Source organism: Orcinus orca, chromosome 3 (genome assembly GCF_937001465.1).
Source record: "Orcinus orca chromosome 3, mOrcOrc1.1, whole genome shotgun sequence".
Lineage (NCBI taxonomy): Eukaryota > Metazoa > Chordata > Mammalia > Artiodactyla > Delphinidae > Orcinus > Orcinus orca.
Genome location: NC_064561.1, coordinates 60,154,040 through 60,174,210, shown reverse-complemented (window position 1 = coordinate 60,174,210; position 20,171 = coordinate 60,154,040). Strand labels below are relative to the sequence as shown.

At 42.4% G+C, this 20,171-nt stretch overlaps 1 protein-coding gene and 1 long non-coding RNA gene across 5 annotated transcripts in view; both read right to left on the bottom strand.

The window, feature by feature from the left end:
* LOC125964012 (uncharacterized) overlaps window positions 1–20,171 on the bottom strand; it is a 197,104-nt gene that overhangs the window by 51,423 nt on the left and 125,510 nt on the right. The window lies entirely within an intron of this gene.
* Window positions 1–20,171, bottom strand: part of SH3TC2 (SH3 domain and tetratricopeptide repeats 2) — a 64,741-nt gene that overhangs the window by 29,161 nt on the left and 15,409 nt on the right. For 2 of the 4 annotated variants that reach the window (XM_049708025.1, XM_033406826.2), the window contains exons 2-8: window positions 18,125–18,223; window positions 14,540–14,667; window positions 11,268–11,373; window positions 9,477–9,620; window positions 8,219–8,441; window positions 7,368–7,441; window positions 4,992–5,187 (exon numbers count right to left, since the gene is read on the bottom strand). In XM_049708025.1, coding sequence (XP_049563982.1) covers window positions 4,992–5,187; window positions 7,368–7,441; window positions 8,219–8,441; window positions 9,477–9,620; window positions 11,268–11,373; window positions 14,540–14,667; window positions 18,125–18,223 — 970 coding nt within the window. The remainder of the gene's footprint in view (window positions 1–4,991; window positions 5,188–7,367; window positions 7,442–8,218; window positions 8,442–9,476; window positions 9,621–11,267; window positions 11,374–14,539; window positions 14,668–18,124; window positions 18,224–20,171) is intronic. The other 2 variants (XM_004280374.3, XM_033406827.2) reach the window with 2 other exon arrangements.

The following is a 20,171-nucleotide window of genomic DNA, read 5'->3' as shown; positions in this document are numbered from 1 at the left end:
TTGACATCTGATTCCATGACACAGAACAGTGTTATGTAGCATTAAGATAGAGAAAGAAGGGCTTCCCTGGTGGCGCAGTGGTTGAGAATCCGCCTGCCAATGCAGGGGACATGGGTTCGTGCCCCGGTCCGGGAAGATCCCACGTGCCGCGGAGCGGCTGGGCCCATGAGCCATGGCCGCTGAGCCTGCGCGTCCGGAGCCTGTGCTCCGCAACGGGAGAGGCCACAACAGTGAGAGGCCCGCGTACCGCAAGAAAAAAAAAAAAAAAAAAAAAGATAGAGAAAGAAGGCTAATGTGTGGGAAGGGGGTAGAAGGAGGGCCAGGGGGCTGGAAGAAATGATTATAAATAATAGAGTTCTGTATATTCACTCTATTGTATAAACTAATTGTTAAAACTAATTTGCTCACTAGAGGTCTGTCATAGAATCAAAGAATATGAAAATTAGAAGTGCCTTGGAAAGTATTCAGTCCAGTGCCTATTTGGACAACACTTAATATCTCTTTCAGTTCTAAATATTCTTTAAACTTTAGAATCCAGTTTTAAAACAAAAATAACTTAGAAGCCTAAGAGTTAATAACAGCTAACACTTGGGAGGGGCTTATTATGAATCACACACTATTAACTCATTTAATCTACACAGTTGCCCTATGATACAGGTACTATTCTTATCCCCTTTTTACAGAGGAAGAGACTGAGGCACAGAAAAATAAAGTTGGTGGTTAGGGAGCGGTAGAGCAGGATGTAAGTAGGATGTAAGAAGAGGTTCTCTCTTTCAAGCAGGGTTAACAGAGGGGCTGGGATGGAGTGCCATGGTGTGCCACTTACCCATTATCCCCATAGCTCAGATAAATGCAGTTTGAAAGTCAGTGATGAGAAAACTAGCCACTAATGTGAACTGCTCAAGGTCACACCTCTAATCAGTGGCAGAACTGGCACTAAAGCTGTGTCCTGACATCTATGGCTCTTGACACACTTACTGAACCCCCATCCCTCTGGCTTGACCTCCAGATTCTCCCCAGCACTCTAAGAGCTTCCATCCTCAAAAGAGCATGTAATTGAATTCTACATCTAAACTCATTTGAGATAAAAAGAATATGATCTTAAATTTCTGTAGAACACTTGAATTTTACAAAGCATTCCTGAATTTACTATTTCATTTACTCTTCATAATAATCCTATGATGTAGGTATTTTTATCCATATTTATAGATGAAGACTCAGAAAGTAATTCAGTGCCACGCTCAGAATTACACAGCTAGAAAGTGGTAAAGCTGACACTGAAGCTGAGGTCTTCTGCCTCTGTGTCCATTGCCTCATGGCTGATCTGCTAATGTCCTGAGTCCCAGATACTTAGAGTCTAAGAAGCTTGACAAATTACATTAGGGTTTTCCCAGCATGGAGACAGGCTTAGAAGGAGTGTGGCAGAGCTTCTAGAAATACGGCAGGCTGACATGCTCCACACAGGGATACTGAGAGTCTTCAAAGTCACTCTGGCCAAATACAAACACTTTGTCTATTCGGATAAAAGGCCTGCCTGAGGTTTAAGAATGGGTTTTCCAGCTACTGTTGCTGTGAAATTAGGAAGCTGATGTTGAAATCTGGGCTGTAAAAAAGGAAACCCACAAAAATTTGCTTCCGCGGATAAGCAGGATCCCTTTCCCATGTGTCAGAGGTAAAGACTAAATCTGACTCAGAAAACAGCTTCTGAGAAATTTCATTCTCAATACACTGCCAATTTGGTTAAATGAATAAATCAAAGAATACATGCATGGATACATATATACATTCATACATGCATACATATGTACAAACAGGGTACAAACACTTCAGGGAGTAATACACCAGTACAGGGAGGAAAGCTGGGGGAAGAGGATGGAGATTTCAGCAAATGCTGGACCATCTTCAGAAACCTGACCCTAAACAAACACAGACTAAGAGTGACACCCAGTGGCCTGATCACAGGGACAGCACAGCACACAGGGATGGTTCCCAGGACTTCCACACCCTGGCTGCTGCTGGCAGGTTGTTTGTGGGGTTTTCCTCCAATTGCTGTGTTTCGGGGGTATCTATAATCTAGAGAGTGATTTCTAGAGTGTGCAATGAGCCAGTTCTCCTCTTCTCTCCCTCTCCCACCCCTCCGTCTCCTGTCCACTTTCCCCTTCCCTACCGAATGTGCAATCTCTGGTGCATGGGGTCCCACGGGTGACCAGGTAGAGGCCAACAGGCAACTCTGTGCAAGTAAGGAGAAGGTTTCCTGACCACTTGGATACAGGGGATGATATTCTGCAAGGTGAGTGTATCCTGTACAACTAAGCCAGCTAAAATGTGATGATCAGATTAATTTAGTAGTACTGGGTTATTGTCATTTGAGGCATGATATGAGGTACAGAAGTTCAATATAATTGATTAAATCTGACACCGGCCCCCAGTATCCTGTTAAAACTGCCTCTCAGAGATTACCACCCACAACAATAACAGCAATAAGAGTTAATGCATATTGATCATACACACACACACACACTGTGCCAGGCACCATTCTAAGTGTTTTACAAGTATCAGCTCATTTCAACTCAAGACAATCTTATGGGCAAATACTAACACTGTATGCATTTTACAGATGAGAAAACTGAAGCTTAGAGAAACAAATTAACATATCCAAAGTCACCCAGCTGGTAAGCTAATGGAGACACACGATGTGCTCACATGGCCACAAATGCCTTCCAGGAAGTCTGGCTCTGGAATTCTTTATTACTGACCTATGCTGCCGCCCAATGACCAGTGACCTCCCCAGGGCCAGTGACTTCTCAATGGTCAATTTCAAAGGCCTTCCATAGTGTTAAGCATCCCCCACCTCCCACATGGCTGGTTCCTCCCCCTCAGCCGTCCTTCTTTCTTCCTCTGATACATTCTTTCTTCCTCTGCTCTATAAATAGTTCTTCCCCATGGAGTCTCTGTTCTTTTTATTCTTCCTCCCTTTCACTAGGAGCTCAGCTGCAGGACTCTGTTTTTGAAAAAGAACCCTAGGGGCTTCCCTGGTGGCGCAGTGGTTGGGAGTCTGCCTGCTAATGCAGGGGACACGGGTTCGAGCCCTGGTCTGGGAAGATTCTGCATGCCACGGAGCGGCTGGGCCCGTGAGCCATGGCCGCTGAGCCTGCGCGTCCAGAGCCTGTGCTCCGCAACAAGAGAGGCTGCGATGGTGAGAGGCCCACGCACCGCGATGAAGACTGGCCCCCGCATGCCACAACTAGAGAAAGCCCTCGCACAGAAACGAAGACCCAACACAGCCCAAAGTAAATAAATAAATAAATAAATAAATTTAAAAAAGAAGAAAAAGAAAAAAAAAGAAAAAGAACCCTAGATTTAACATCAGCAATCTGCAATTCCAGACCCAAGCCATGGTTCAGCTGTTTCACTCCGGGCATCCTCAACTACTCCTGCAGTAAATTAAGGGGGTAGTTTTAGCAGCAGTTCTCACTTGGGCTGCACGCTAGCCCCACCTGGGGAGCTTTTACAACCATGGCTGCCCAGGCCCCACGCAGACCAATGAGAATGAACTGCTGGGGGCAGGACACAGGTATCCGTATTTGTAAGCTCCCAGAATCTCTAAAGTCTGTCGACTGGTCCTAGCAGTGCCCTCTCCTCTCCATTCCCCTTGCCCCTTCCCAAATGCCCCGAACCTCAGCTTTCTCATTGGTCTTCTGCCTCCAGGCTCTCCCCTGACCATGCACACCTCAGCCAAAGCCAGGGCTGGCTTCCTAGACAGAAGTCCCAGTCACATCATGTCACCCTTGCTCAGATACACTCAGTGGCTCCTCATGCCCTGACAGGCCCATGGCACAGGCGTTTCCCGTCTTTATCATGGCCCCGCTGAGCCTTTGCCACACTAGCACCCTCCTGGTGACCGGCCCCCAACAACATGAATCGTTCCTCAACATCCCCCTTACTTTCCTACCTGTGACCTCCTTTCCCTATTGACATCTGTTGAAATGTCTTACACCGTGCGAAGCTGAACTCACAGGTTACCTTTTTGAGGAAAGTTCTCTTGACACCCTTTACCTCCTTCTAAACTCTCATTGCTCTCCATACCTCTCCAGGAGCATAGTGAGTGATCTTCCTCTTATAGAGGTACCTGGGTTCCCACATTTCTGTGTAGGGAAAACGACTTTCTCTCCCCTCTCCCTAAAAAGGACAGGGCTTAGAGGAAGCTTCTGTCCTTGGTCCACTCTCCTTAGTGGCTCTTTCCACAAGGGAAGGAGTTCCAGTCGGAGTGTTCAGAGCCTTAGGCATTGCTTGGGCCGTGTTTTCCCCATGTGGAGGGCTACAGTGTCTCAAGGTTAGCCACCAACTCTGTTCCCTCTTGTACTTCCTGGGCCCAGGCTTTCTACTGTTGCTATCCCCATGCAGGATGCCCAACCAGAGAGACTGGGCAGTACTCCAGCACTCCATGACAGGGTGGATGGAGCAGGCTGGCCACCTGCTGCTGACTGGTCATGTGGTGGCTCTGCTCCTCAGAACCAGCCCTTCTATACTTAAGGCAGGAAAGAGTAAAAGAGGCACTCTGCCATCCTGGCCAACACTGACTTCCCATACATTAAGCTTTCAGCAGACAGACCTATGTGGGAGGGACTCTCCATTCACTAAGCTGCAGTCTATAGGTCCCTGTGTGTGTACTCCCCTGATGGGGCCCCTTGATTGGGTGGGAAAGGCTAAGAGCAGGCCCTGGGTTTGGGGGGTTGTGCTTCTCTCCTTGCACAGAGGAAGGCCTCAATGACCATCTGCTGAAATGAACTGAACTGACTCCTTCCCTGATCGCTCATATTTTCTTTCCTATCACTCCTCATGTCGCCTTGATTGTCAGAATGTGCTCCTCTGGGTTCATGTTACCAGGAAACCCTGAAGCTCATCTTCAAACCTGCTCAGAATGGGACAGGACCAAAGGGTAAGGTGGCCCTGCTCCAGCACATCCCAGAGGGTCTGTGTGTCATACTCACATTGGGGAATAAGAATCAGGATCTATGTTCCTGGTGGGGACAAAGCCCACTTCTCCTGAGAGCGCTGACTTCCCAATGAACCACTGAAGCCCAGGAATGACAAAGCCGATGATCTCAATGCTTTCTCCCTGGTGGAAATTCAGTTCATCCTTTTCTTCCCTCTCATATTCTTTCCAGGCCTTACATTTTCCTCTACCTGAGGGAAAACAGCACACAGGTCAACCAAATAAGGCAGGAACAGCGGAGCCTTCCACTAGCTTCCAGTGTAATATGAAATGAAGAGTTCCCAGACTTTAGAACTTTAAGGACCAGTAAAATTTCTCCGCCCCCCTCAGAAAAATAAATTGGCAGGAATGATATAGGGTAACTGGCTTTTCATTTGGCCAAGCTAGGAAATTCAAAAAAGGAACTCCCATCCACTTTTACCACCGTTTTATAAAAGAAATGTTAACAAACGTAGTAAATATAATCTCAGAATACTAGGTATACCTTAAAACAGAATAAAGGTAGCTTATGTCAAACTGTAAAGCTCACTATATCGTCCTACTTTGTCTGATTTGCCATTATGTAAACACTTTGCCATGATTGGCACAGATCCACAGACCAGGGTGAGGACTACTGTAGGATCTCTCCATTTCCTTCCGGCTCCTTTGGCCACTATGACCTTCAGTTTCCCCAACTGTAAAATGGGGATAATGAGAATACCTGTCTCTTACAAATATCAGGAAGAGTTAAAGAGATAAATTGCACAATGCCTGGTACCTAGGCAACCCTCAATACATGTTAGCCTCATATGACTGGCGAATAGAAAACAGCTGGTTACCCAGAGGGTTCTGGAAGACTCCTCTTCTGACTATGGTCACTACCTAGCTTGATCAGCTGCCACGCTAGGATCTAATAATGATATATTTATGAGAATTGTACTCTCCAGTTTACAAAGTACACTTATGTCCCTTTTCTCAGATCTTTCTAGGAGCCCCAAATGGTAAGCAGAGCAACTCTCAGAATCTCCTTTTTATAGATTAGAAGGTGGAAGCACTGAGAGGGTACGTGATTTGTCCAAGGAGTTTGTGTGTGAACTAGAACTTAAGTCTCTCCACTGCTGTTAACCCTTCTTTCCACTAATCCAGCTCTAGTTGAGGTAGCAGTTTTTATATGCCCCAGTTTCCGTATTTGCTTTAGCTCCACTGCTAAAGCTACTGGATTTTTTTTTCCTGACATTTTTGGTCAAGTTTCTGTTGACTCTGTCTTCAGAATCAGCAGTTCCCACTGCTTTGGTAGTATCTACCATGTGTTAAACACTTAGAATGTGAGAAAACTGTACTAAGTGATTTACAGCTGTCATTTAGTTTAGTTTCTCATGACAACATTTAAAGTTGGTTTTACAGTAACATTTTACTAATGAGGAAGTTGTGACATTGTGAGAGCACGTCATGAACTGGCCGAGGTCACACTGGTTTTAAGTTGTGGGGCTAGAATTGGAACCCAGAACAGGACTTCACAGCCCCATGTTCCTAACGATAAGGCCATACTGCCTCAGATAGCTAAAAGTCTTGTTTGTGGTTGATTATTAATTAGATCTAATGTCTGGGTCTCATAATTCCCTCTGTTTCTTTTTTTTTAAAGTGGTACTTGGGCTTAGAACTTTAAAACTTGCACTTTGTGCTAGGTGTGAGAAGGCAGCTCCAAGGATGAAGATGAAAGGAATGTATATTCTAGACACATAGAAAACATTAAATTTCCTTATCCAGTAGATACAAATATACTTATAGATATATGGGTATATATTTATGTGTGTATGTGTATATATATACATACATACATACACATGTGTATAGAGATTACATAAAATGTACGCATGTATTTATACATATATATATGTGTGTATGTATTTCATCTATTCAACAAATATTTACTGAGCACCCGCTATGTGCCAAGCATTCTTAATCTTCCTTAATTCAAGATTAACTTCACAAAACTCTGAAGGAAATTAGAAAATGCTTTGACTAGAGATTGAAAGCAGGCAGCCTGCACGCCACATCTGGCCCACACAGGGCTTTTTCTTTTTTCCCACATATCTTTAAATCCCTATGGTCCCTACCATTCCCTAACATCTTCCCTCCAGGCCCTCCACGCATCTGTATGTTCTGCCTGTCCCTGGAGGTATTTATATCTACAGTACAGCCCTCATCTGAGACCTCTCATTTCACAGGCAAGGAAACCCATGGGAACAGATGGTATAATTGGGTTCCCCAAATTCAGTCAGCAGCAGAGGTGAGACAGGAATTCACATCCACTGACTCCAAATCTGCTGATAAAAGGAGGAGGCAGAGCAATATTATCTCCCTAATAATACTGCCTTCAACTCAGCCGTACCGATCTGATAGGAGCCTGTCCAATCCCTCTTCCTGGAAAGGCCACAGCTTCCTGGATAATTCTTTAGGAACCATCTGCCAATGGAAACATGGGGTTTGCAAACATGGATTTCAAAAAATTTGAACAGTGAGCAGAATAATCCATTAAAATGATGCTGATGATGATAAGTATTCTTGTAATTTTGGTTACTTTTATTATAATAGTGGCAAACATTTAATGAGAACTTACTTTTTATCAAGCACTGTGAAAAATAAAGAAGCTCAGCAGGCCTGGGATGTTTGCTGGCTCAGCAATTAGCTTGTCAGTTAAATATCTAACAAAGGATCCCATTCCATTCTCACTGCCAGATTCTCTGCCACACACAGAACCCACGGCCTGGAATCATGCTTACTGTCACTCTCTCTGTTTGAGTTTACAACATCTTCCAGCAAGGATTCTGGAACTTTAGTGTGAAAAACATCCCCTGATGTTTAAGGGGAGCTTATATAAAATGCAGATTTTTGGATCCAACCTCAAGAGAGTCTGAGGAGGGCCAGAGGGTATAAACTTGCAGTAGAATCCCCAGGCAACTCTGGTACAAATGGTCCCCAGTCCCCACAGTGAGAAACACTGCATTGGAGACCAGGCAGTGTATTTCTTCTTTGGTACAATGTCCATCTGAAACTTTGAGTTGTCTCCATTTCATCTAATTGTGCAAATCTTGACTTAAAAAAATAACAAAAGATAAAAAGCCCCCCAGGTTTGTTCCCTCCCTGGCACCATGGATGTCCACATCTGCAAATGTGCCTACTCTGTTCTGCAGACCTCAGTGCGCTCTGAGACCCTCTCCCAGGAGGTGAGTGGCTACTCACTGGTGGAAAGGGAGAGGCAGGGGTTCCAAGGCTGACACTGGCACCAAGCCCCGCTGACCAGTCACCAAGGACACGCCTTCCCACTCGAACTCGCCTTCAGCTGTCTTCACCGAGATTAACTCATTCTTGCAAAGTGTCAAATACTCCCCTTCCTTCTCAGCTGGCTGAGCCATGGAGCACGTGGCTCTGCAGAAGAAGTGACCTGCAGAGAATGAGAAAAGCTCTTTCCAAGGAGTAGCAGGAAGTGAAAATGGAGTATCCCACTATGTATATTTCCATCAGAGCCCAGATACTTTTCTTTCTGAAAGTAAAGTACACAGTCCAGGGGGAGGTACTACAAGAGGCCTTTGTGACCCCAGGAAAACTGGTACCAGGGAAAAAAGCCACTGAGAGGTAATTCACTTAAAATAGACACCAAAAACTCCAAATAATTCTCAAGCATGAGGTTTAATTGGGACTTCACCTTGAGAAAAAAATGAAACAAGAGTTTATGAAAGTATATTTAACAGAACTTCAGTTATAATTGCAACCTCATGTTAATCTTAGGACCAAAAAAGAATAAATTAAGTTGATTTGGGTGAATATAATTTCTCCAACTAAATTTCACAGTCATACAGTATGAAAGTTTTTCCTTCATATATGATTCATGCAAAACAATCAGAAAGGGAATCATTATGCAAAATATTCTATGCAAATATGGCTCTTTCACTGTGTCTATGATGTCATCAGTCATTAACCGGTTGGCTGCAGCCTTGATTGGATCCTTCCTTGTAAACAGACTGGTGGGTGCTCCAAACAGTTTCCCAATATCACTTTCCTCGATCTCATGAAATCATGAAGGTTTTGCAAGATCTGCAATTTTATTTTACAATCAAATTATATCACATGTTTGGAATAGTGGTTCTCAATCTTGGATGCATATTAGAATAACCTGGGCAACTTTCAAAAAATACCAAAGCCTGATCCCCATGGCTAGAGATTAACTGGCCCCAGCTGAGCCCTGATATGGGCATCTTCTTAAAATTCCCGGGTGGTTCTAACATCAGACAATCAGTGAGACTGGCCTACACAGCTGTTCATGTGATATTGATGTTAAACTGAGAGAGATGGTTGAAGTAATATTGTAACAGGTGGATTCATTTGTGAATATTTTCATGTTTGAATGGTTTTTGCGTCCCTTTGTATCCTAATTATTTCAAGGACTCTGATAACATATACCCAGATAAGACCCCCATCCCCACCCCTACACCATGCTCACCTTCCTGGATCAGAAGTCCCAGGTATATTGTTTCCAGGTGTTTATCATCTACTGACACGTGGATCTCTGTATCCTCCACCAGTCGGCAGTTAAGCCAGTACTTGTGATCAAAGAGGAGATGCTCCAGGCACATGGATACGTAGCCTAAGAAGTCAAACCAACAAGATTCCTCAAGGGCATGATTTCTGCCATTAGCTAATCATTAGGGTGAGCAATTTCCCTCCTGAATTTCTCCCCCAGACCTCCATACCTAATCTGACTCCACTTAACTGGAATTAGAAGAGCATAAGAGGCGTAGCTAGAAAATTTCTAAAATGAATTGATTCTTCTCAGCATCTGTTGGGAAGTACAAATCATTTTTAAATGATATTTATTTTCAACATATTATGGGTTTCCATAAATGCATAATAAGAGTATCAGACCAAGTTACTTTTTTATAATACATCCAGGGAGGAATCTCCAAGATTACAATGTTGACACTGGGAGTTCCTGGTTCTCCCTTAAAGTTCTCCCGACCAAATTCGAATTCTTGTACCCCTGATGATGCAGTGGCTGGGGAGGTTCTCCATGGCCCACAAATGAGTCAGGATTTACTTCAACATCCCTCTGACCCTGCCCCTCACCCCATGCCCAGTAAGATCTCACTTGTTAAAACCAGACTAAAAACTGTGCAAACTGTGCAAACTGTAACAATTATGGATAGTATTTTACACATTCCTATAAATTTAAATTACTTGTATGAAAATTTTGCTTCTTTCTAGACTTCCTCACTTTCTTAAGATGCAGAACCAGTCTCTTTCCACTCTCCGTTGTGCTGATTTAGACCCTGTGTATCTTCTATAATGGTGCTTCTCATACTTTAATGTGCACACAAATCATCTAGGGACCTTATTAAAATACAAATGCTGGTTCAGGAGGTCTGGGTTGCGGCCTAGGATTCCATGTTTCTAACAAGTCCCAAGTGATGCTGCTGCTGCTGCTGGTCCATGGAGCACACTTTGAATAACAAGGATCTCTAATGGTCACAGAAGGAGATGTGTTGAATGGAGAGCAGAAAAATCACCATGACTACAAGAGGAGAACTTATACCTTCTAGCCAAGAGCCATCTTGACCCTCCACCCCTACACAAAATCGCTTCCTGTGTAAGTCTGCATGGAGCCCAGCATTTTGTAAGAGAAGTAAAACACGCATCAATTCAAATGGCTTCCTCTTGCCTTGCTTGGTTTTGCTTTGCAATTGTAACTTTCCTATCATGAGTTATTCTCCATGGAGAGGGCAGGTAAACTATTTCCCACTACATCGGTACTGGTGCTGTGCCCCAGTGTCCTTCTTTACCTTCTAGAAAACCCTGCAACCTGAGGCCCCTTTAGCAGATAAGTCCCCCGTATCTTTCTTTGACTTTTCCAAAAACATGGAACATGGATCTGGAACTTTTGAACAGTTACTTAGATCCTACTAGAGACTGTTTTCTCTTTTTTTTTTTTTTTAACCATTAATTTCTAATCTAGCTCTACTTTGAATCTAGTTGATGATCAAAAACTGTTTGCAAGTTTTAACTGATTATCTAATACTCTCTTCCTGAAACAAAGAAGGGCTGCATGTGACATTTTAGAGCAATATTTGCTTTAGATTTAGTTCCAGGCAGTTTGTGATATTTCAAAGGTTAACCATCCATGTTAGACTCTACCGCTTTAAATTATCAGAGCCAGACCAATTCCTTAATGTCAAGCTCTGCAAATTGGCTAAACTGAGAAGCAGGTGCTCCTTTACCTGCCTGCTCCATGTCATACCTAAGTTCAGATAGGTGGAGAACTTCCAGATTTCCTCCATGGTCTTGAAGGTAATGAGGAACTGGGCCTTCTGGGACTGTATACACACCAACCTAGCTGAGAGGTCCTGAGTAAAAAAGAACAGTGAGTCAGCCTGGGATGACAAAAGCGTCCTGTGAACAAGCTCACGTATATACAACATGCTGTGTATGAACTTCTTTTTTTGAGATATAATTGACATATAACATCATATTAATTTTTAGTGTGTAACATAATGATTTAACATATGTATATATTTTGGCATGATGGCCACAATAAGTTTAGTTAACATCCACCACATCACATAATTACAGATTCTTTTTTTCTTGTGATGAGAACTTTTAAGATCTATTCTCTTAGCAACTTTCAAATATACAACATAGTATTGTTAACTACAGTCACCATGCTGTATGTTACATCCCCAGGACTTTTTTATCTTATAACCAGAAGTTTGTACCTTTTGACCACTTTCACCAATTTTGGCATAGATTTTTTACATCACCAAAAAAAAAAAAAAAGGAAATAACCTAAATGTTCATCAATAGGAGACTGGTTAAAATGAATCATGGTTCATCCATACAATGGAATATTATGATATTATGCATCCATAAAAAAGAATAAAGAAGCTCTTTGTGTATTGATACAGGCTCCAAATATTCACTGCTGAATGAAACAACAGCAGAAACAAAAAGGAACCAGAGTATAGAACTGTGTGCAGAGAATGTTATCTTTTGTGTTAAAAAAAAAAAAGAAGTATGTGTGAGAGGGTGGAGAATGAATCACAGAAGGCACCTTGGAAGCAAATTTGATTGTGAATCTATGTTTAATAATTATTTTTACGAAGCTAGCAAACAGAAAAACCAAACCACACAAAAATAAAAAGTATCCATAATCCCTCCTCCTAGAGATCATCAATGTTAACAACTTTGTGTATTCTTTGAATCTTTTTTCTGTACATGAGTTTCTACGTAACTATTTTTATATAAATAGAATCACATTAGTAAGTTGTTTTGTAATCGTTCGTCCCTAAACAATGTTTTGTGAACCATCTCCCGTGTCATTAAATAATCTACATTATTTTTAATGGTTACATATGCTGTTGTCACATTAACATAATTAATTCTTAATGTTTTCTTATGGCTAGACATTTGAGTTGTTTTAATTTTTTAACATCCTAAACAGTACTGTGATAAACATCTCATATCTAAATCTTTGTATGCACCCTTGATTTTTTTGACACAAGTGATTCCAAGAAGTGTTAATTGGGAATGCACATTTTCAATCCTAAAATGCAGGAGCCAAACTACCCTCCAGAAAGGTTGTGCCAGTTTACACACTCACAAGCAGAGAAAGAAGAGACCTGTAACACCCCCCCACCCCCTTTTTAAATACCTGAATGAAAAGGCCTGAATCACTACCTAGACTTGGTTTTTCCCTAAAATCTTTTTTGCTTGTCCAAGCATCTGGACTTGACTATAACAAGTGATGATCAGAATGTCCCTCTCCCTCCAGGCCAGTCCTACCACCAGTGATCAACCCCTGGATCCCTGTCGTGAGGGAACCCTGGAGAAAGAAGAAGAGGATAGAAGGATCCAAGGAAAAGCCCCTACTTCAGCAAGTAGTTCTTGCTGGGGTTCTCCCATACCAGGCCCCAGGAGGCCCCGGATCCTTGGAGGATATAGATCCTGGTAGTCAGAGAAGAGGGTCCTAAGTAAAAACTGATTTACAAGGAATTTACTATATGCCAGGCTCTTCAGCAAGAGTTTGATGAGCAAAGCCTCATTTAACTTTTACAATAACCCTATGAAAGAGTGTAATTATAGGAGTTAACCCATTCTAAGATGCACTTTTATCACATTTCACCATTTCTGAAATAAAAGAAAAGGAAGTGTGGCATCATAAATAATGGGCAGCATTTATTTTCTTTCTTAAAATAGTGTGTTTATAATCAAATGGCACCTCACATTTAATAGAAAATGGCATTGTCCCTGTTTTATACTCAAGGATGCCAGGGTGCAGACAGGGTAAGTCAAGGGAGCTGTGACACCCAAACTGGATCTCAGCTCCAACTGACTCCAGGCCTCAGCTTTGGCCCACAAGCCTGCCCACTCAAGACTCAGCCCAGCAGGCCAGTTTGCACAACCAAACCCAGCTCTTGCCTGTGTCAAAAGCAACTCAAATTAAAAGAAACCCTATGGTGCCTGTTAGTAGCTAATGCCTCCAAGTTCCTGAATTCTGGAGATTTAAAAACAAAATGACTCTGCTAGTTATAACGTATCTACTATTTGTGGAGCACATCCTAGCACCCAAGCACAACACCAAGCTCTCTACAGATACTATCTCATTTACTCCTCCCAACAAACCAAACACTATATTTTTTGTTACATGACAGAATAATAGAGTATGTTTCTCTTTTTAATTTGTATCAATTCATAAAGAAACTGTAAAATAACTAGAACATACTAATTTATTATGTAAAGCAATGTTCTCTTTCCCCCACCTCTAGTTGCAGCAAATTTTAAACATTCCTCACTTTAGTTCTCCTAGTAAGTACCTCCTAAAGTATAAATAATTTAGTCATACCCTTCTTCCTTGGTCTAGCACTTGAAGATATTATCTACCTACTATGAAAGATGAGAAATTGGTTTATTTTATTGCCTTTTCCTCCTCTCATTCTAATATTTATAGCTATTAATTTTTGATTAGCAATTTTGGTACTTAAAAAAAGTACACTTACCAGTGGTTACCAGTGGCTGAGGAAAGGGGATAGAAGGGAGTTACTGTTTAGTGGGTACAGTTTAGTTTGGTATGATGAGAAATTCTGGAATGGACAGTGGTGATGGTTACACAATAATGTGAATGCATTTAATATCACTGACTTGTTCAGTAAAAATTATTAAAACTGAAAATGTTATGTATATTTTATCACAATTTTAAAAAGTCAAATTCACATTTTTTAAAAAGTATACTTTATGAGGTAGGTATTATAACGATTCCCATTCTACAGAGGTTAAGTAACTTGCTGAAGGTCAAAAAATTAATAGTGGCAGATTTTAAATGAAGTCTTCTCTGACTCTGATTCCAAGGCTTGACCCATTCGTGCTGAGCAGAGAATGTGTACATTTTCGTTCATTCAGTCAGTCAGATGTTTTCTTGAGGGCCGACTTTCTTCCTAGCACTGTCCTAGGTGTTGGAGAGGCTGTTGTGGACAGACACAAGGTGGACACAAGGTTGCACTGCTCTGCGAAGCTCACCTTAAACAATGCACGAACCTCCTGGTCCTCATTCTCCAGCGCCCAGAGCCGCCTCCTGGCTGCTTCTTGCAAGGGGCCATTTACACACCTCCTGGAGCGGCTCTTCACACTGAAGGAGAGCGTCAGATCTTAAAGAGAACAGAGTGAGAAAGATCAGGATGGAAATGCAGAAACAGGGAAGAAAGAATTAGATAACCCCCAATGTTTCCCACACCCAACCCCTAAATTGATGTTCTCATCAGAGATTACAAGTGATCTTAACAATTCTCTGAGCACATTCTTTAAACTTTCCTCCCCCAGAAGAAAATATGCTGAAGCACAGAATGTTCTGGAATCACAGGAGTTGCTGCAGTTGGGTTGGTTATTTCTGTTTGTACAGAGTATATTCCTGCTCTGCCTGGCACTGAGGGAACAGTGCCACACAGAACCAGCCAGAACATGTATTTCCTCCTGTGGATGATTTGTGAAAGTTTCCAAAGAATACTAATTTATCCATATTTATGGAAGTATATTTATATGTCAAATTTATCATATGTAATAGATATTAATACTACATGCATTATACATATACACATGCATTTCCTCTAACCTGCTTCTTTCTGATTATGCATTTGTTGTTCGTCAGGGTAAGTGGCTAATATATTAAAGTCTATCTTTAATATCTTCAAAATGCACATTCATTCAATACTGTGAACAGAGGCTGTTTTAGGTGCTGAGATACAGCAGGAAACAAAACAGACAAGGTCTGGTTCTCATGGAGCTTGTATTCTTGGCAAGTAACCAATTCCATGAACACAGTAATTTCAGATGGAGAAAAGTGCTATGAATAAAAAAAAATGTTAATAGGGTAAAGAGACAGAGTGATGGAGCTGTTGGAGAGTGGATAGTGTTGCAGGGAAAGGCCACACTGAGGAGGTTCATCTTATAACTGCACTTTGCCATGTGTCTTCTTCAGACAATACGTACCAATCGCATTAATAATTATCAAACACAATGAACCTTCAAGGCAGCAGCTAGATAGGCACAGAGGTCTGTCTTCTAGCCCTAACCTGCCAGGGCTTTTACAAATTCCTGAGCACATTACAGACGGCCCCTGTCATGCTGGCCTGAGAACACAGGCAGCCTGCATTTCTGTCTTCCTGTCTCTAACCAAGAAGTCGTGGAAATGCTGTGGCTGCAGGCCAGCTCTGATACGACATGCCCAGCTGACCTGACATCGGTGAGAGCTTTGGGTGGATGTTTGTTCCATTCCGTTCCTCCCTGGCTTGTGTTCTAATCTCACGCAAGCCCTCCATCTGCCGCAGTCCAGGTCCAACGACTGTCTGGTAGCCTCACTGACCACTGATCTCTAGGAGTAGGTAAAGCCCAGGGAGGAGGAGTCACACAGACGTGGACTCGAGGCTCGGCTCTGCCTTTGTTAACTGCACCACCCTCAGCAGTTAATTACCTCTCTATGCTTGACTTTTCTAATTAATAAGATGGCTTTTAGAGTACTATCCCACAGGGTTTTTAAGAGGCTTACTAAATGAGATTATGTGCATAAAGCATTTTGTTCAGTGCCGGGTGCATACTAAATGTTCAATACACACATGAGCATTAGCTTTTGCCCCTTGCAACCCCCCACCCCAGTGCTCCAACAGTTACTGCTGGCAGCCCCCAACTTGTTACAATGTAATTAACCTTGACACTAATTGATTCTGTGATTTCTGTTCACCAAACCTCCTGTCCTTTCAAAGCCTGATCTAAACTCCCCTCCAGAATCTTCCTGGGAAAAGCTCCTGATAAGTGACGGCCCCTTCAATGTGACCCTCCTTGCCATGTACTTGAATCCATGGTTATAGAACTTAAAAAACCTGGATTTAAATAAGCAAACTGCTTGTGGATCTCAACTAATGAGAGCTGATACTCAGAGCAGCATCTCTGTGCCACTGTGGGATCCTACAGTGCCCTCTTTGGATAAGGGAATAAATCAAGTTCACTCTAGTCTTAGCGTGAAGTGCATTTTGTCATTTTTTTAATACTTCTGAAAACCGGTGGTTTAGTCATGATAATGTATCTGACTGATTCTGTCTGGGACTCTTCCTCATAAAGAAGAGGGTGGCAGTTGGAGCTGAGTCTCCCCTTCTCACCCTATGACCTTCCTGGAAACAGCATCATGGCAGAAAATGCTGAAAGACGGACAAGTTCAGGTTCAGGTGGTTAAGTTCCACCTACATGTACCCTTTGTTCACTTGCCTTCATACACTGATAAGACAAAATGCTGACTCCACTGTGTTCATGAGACAACAGATGGTGGGTGATTCAGCTTTTTCAGGGATGGCCCAAGCTGACAGACAGATAAGCAGATTGATGCAACACCAAAAAACAGAGGGCAAGGTTTTTCTTATTGTCAACCAAGAAGTTTGACAGAATTTGAAATTGGGAAAAGAAAGAATATGGCATGACATTACACTGTTTACATAGTGTATATCCTTCAAAACATTCATAATGCAAATCTTTTTTCACAAATCTCGATTTTGTATGCTGGATAAAAGTACATGTTTGGGAGGCAACGGAACACCCTGGTTACAAACAAGGACCAGGGATTGAATGCCTTTCCCATAACGTATTAACTGTGCAGCACTAGGGAAGTCACCTCCCTCTCTGAGTCCCTGTTTGCCACCTTTGAAATGCAGAGTGTGGTGCCACCTTCTAGAGGTGAGCATGTGAGGCTGAGAAGTAGATGCAGGGATGACTTAGCACGTGCTTGGCATGTGATTTGCCCTCAAAAGTGGTCCCTGTTACTGGATAACAGAAACTGTATCTTCTACAGGTTTATCCTCAGAGTTTCCAGTACAAGGTTCAGCCCTCTCTCTCTGAGGATGGTTCTCTCTTTGCCAGCTTCACTGAAGTCTCTTAAGGGGAACACTGTGAAAGATATGTCCTGAGAAAAAGATTTTTTCCATTTTAATTTCAAAATCTTTTTCTCTTTCTGAAAGATTCAGACAGACATCCTTCTGCTCAGCCAATCTCACCCCACATACTCAACCCTTTATTCACTTATTTATTTAACCAATTCTGTATAACCAACTCTGTTTGTATTCTGTATACTACCAAAACTCTGTTTTGGTAGTATACAGAAAACAGACATGACCCCCATGGACCTATTCAATTATTCATGTATTTATTTACCAAACATTTCCTGAGCACCAATTATGTACAAAAAACTCTGTTAGGTACTATGTAGAATACTTAATTATTCAAAAAATTACCCCTGCCCTTCAGCACCTTAAAATCTATTTGATGATATACTTTATTTAATATAGCAAATATGTATGGAGCTCCTAATATATGCCAGATTGTGAAGAACTCTGAGTGTTAGCTTGAGATGGCTTAGCTTAATCTTACAGGCAATGGAGAGCACTGGAAGATTTGTGAGCAAGTGAATATCATAGTCAAGGTCATGCTTACAAAGATGTATTTGATGGTGGTGCCTAGAAAGGATCAGAGGGAGGGAGTTTGCAGATGGGACTGATAAGGGGATTACTGTAATATTCTACATGGAAAATATTTTTTAACTAGGTTTTGTCTTTGGGGTTTAGATACCTGGAGTCATATTCTGTGGCAGGAAACATTTTTCCTTGTTTTCAGATGAGGATATAATCTCAGTGGATATGGTTGGATCCTTGGAAGAAGTTTCTTTACCTGGAGGAGATCAAATGAAAGATCATTTGCGAGAGTATAAGAAAGCTATAAGCAAGGATTGCAAGTTTTTATCAAGTGATCATTTTTTTCTCCAGGGCTGGTGGCCTAGAAGAACTCTAATTGTTACCACCATCGCCTAATAATTATTTAGTATTCAACTAAAGCATACTATCTCAATCCTATAGCAGCCTGGGTGTCCTCACTTTATTAAAAAAAAAAATTTCCCACCTACAGGTCAGACTGAGAATCCCATGGCCTAGTATATTGAATGTGTTCAATATATGCTGAGCCTACAAGGTCATTATAGATCTGACTACAGCAAGGTGGATAACGCAAATGCTGGAGCAGAGCAAGTGAGAATAGCATCATAAGGGAGGTGGCTGGGGCATGGCTGTAATGGCCCTGAAATGTATGATTGTCCCCAGACTGCCCTTCTGTCTGCCCACTATACAGAGTCCTGTATGGGACTTTTTTCCTCCCCAGCTCTCTAAAGTGTTCCTGCCTTTGCAGCTGTAAAATTGGAGTGAAAAGGAGAGGAAAGAAAATCATAGCATAGACTAAGGTTAAGAAGGAGGCTATTTTGATGGCATGGGGTTGAAAAGAGAAGAAGAGTACAACTATAAAGCACAAGGCAGCAGGTAAAAATAAATAAAAGGGAAATTCAGGGCTTCCCTGGTGGCGCAGTGGTTGAGAGTCCGCCTGCCGATTCAGGGGACACGGGTTCGTGCCCTGGTCTGGGAAGATCCCACATGCCGCGGAGCGGCTGGGCCCGTGAGCCATGGCCACTGAGCCTGCGCGTCCGGAGCCTGTGCTCCGCAACGGGAGAGGCCACAACAGTGAGAGGCCCGCGTACCACAAAACAAAAAAAAAAAAAAAGGGAAATTCACAAGTATTGATATGTGATGTGGGCCTCCTTCATGGTATCCTCAAAATACAACAAGAGAACTCAAGTCCTTAACACATTACTGTTGGTTACTCTGTTCTTTTGAACATGACACTGCTCAAGGACTCCACCATGGGGTCAGAAGATTATAAGCATTACCTGATACTGGAAATAGGGATTAGGAATCTTGGCTCAACCACCATTTGTCAGTCATTCATCTAATCCATCCAGCTTCTTCAACTGTAAAATGTTGGTGGATCAAACTCAAGCAGACCTACGACGTTTGCATTCTGGACCTGTGTTTCTGTTGATGCAGCCCAAGAGTGATAAGAGATGAAGTAATCGCGCTCCATCCAACCCCTGCTGGTTAATGCTGAACCCAAATCCTCAAATTGCTGCCAGAAGGCTTTGCCTTCTTCTGTGCCTATACAGTGGGACTTTGAGACCCGAGCTGAGGATCTTCCATGTCTTCATAGCAGGAACAGTTAGCACTTTTTTGGGTAATGAACAGGGAATGAAATGGATTTTGGCTTGAATGGGCTGAAAGACAGGCCCATTCGGTCACAGCTCTTCATCTAGCAAATCTTGTTAGGGGTCAGTGCCGAAAGTTAGGCAGCTTAGCTAGAAAGCTGGCAGTAATGAGCCATAGTCTAGCAGGATCATTTTGTCGTTCTGCCTCCAGGAACCAGAAGTAACTATAGCAAAAAGGCTCTGGCTTGGGAATCATGAGATATGAGTTTGCACAAATCAGATTCTCTGATACATTAGGTAGGTAACATTGGTCAAGATATTTCATCCATTCATTTTCTGAGATTTCACATTTCCCAGTCATAAGTGAGGGCTTGATCTAAATTAGCGCTTCTCAACCCTGGCTGCCTATTCAAATCCCCCAGGTTGCTTCTTAAAAATATCAGTGCCTAGGCCTCATCTTCAGAAATGCTGATTTACATCGTTCATAGTGCTGCCCAGTCATAGGTATTTTTCTTTTTTTCTCCCCCCTCCCCTGAAAAGCGGCACGTGGCCTCACGGCGGGGCCAGCCCACCACTCACCGGAAGGCGAGGGGT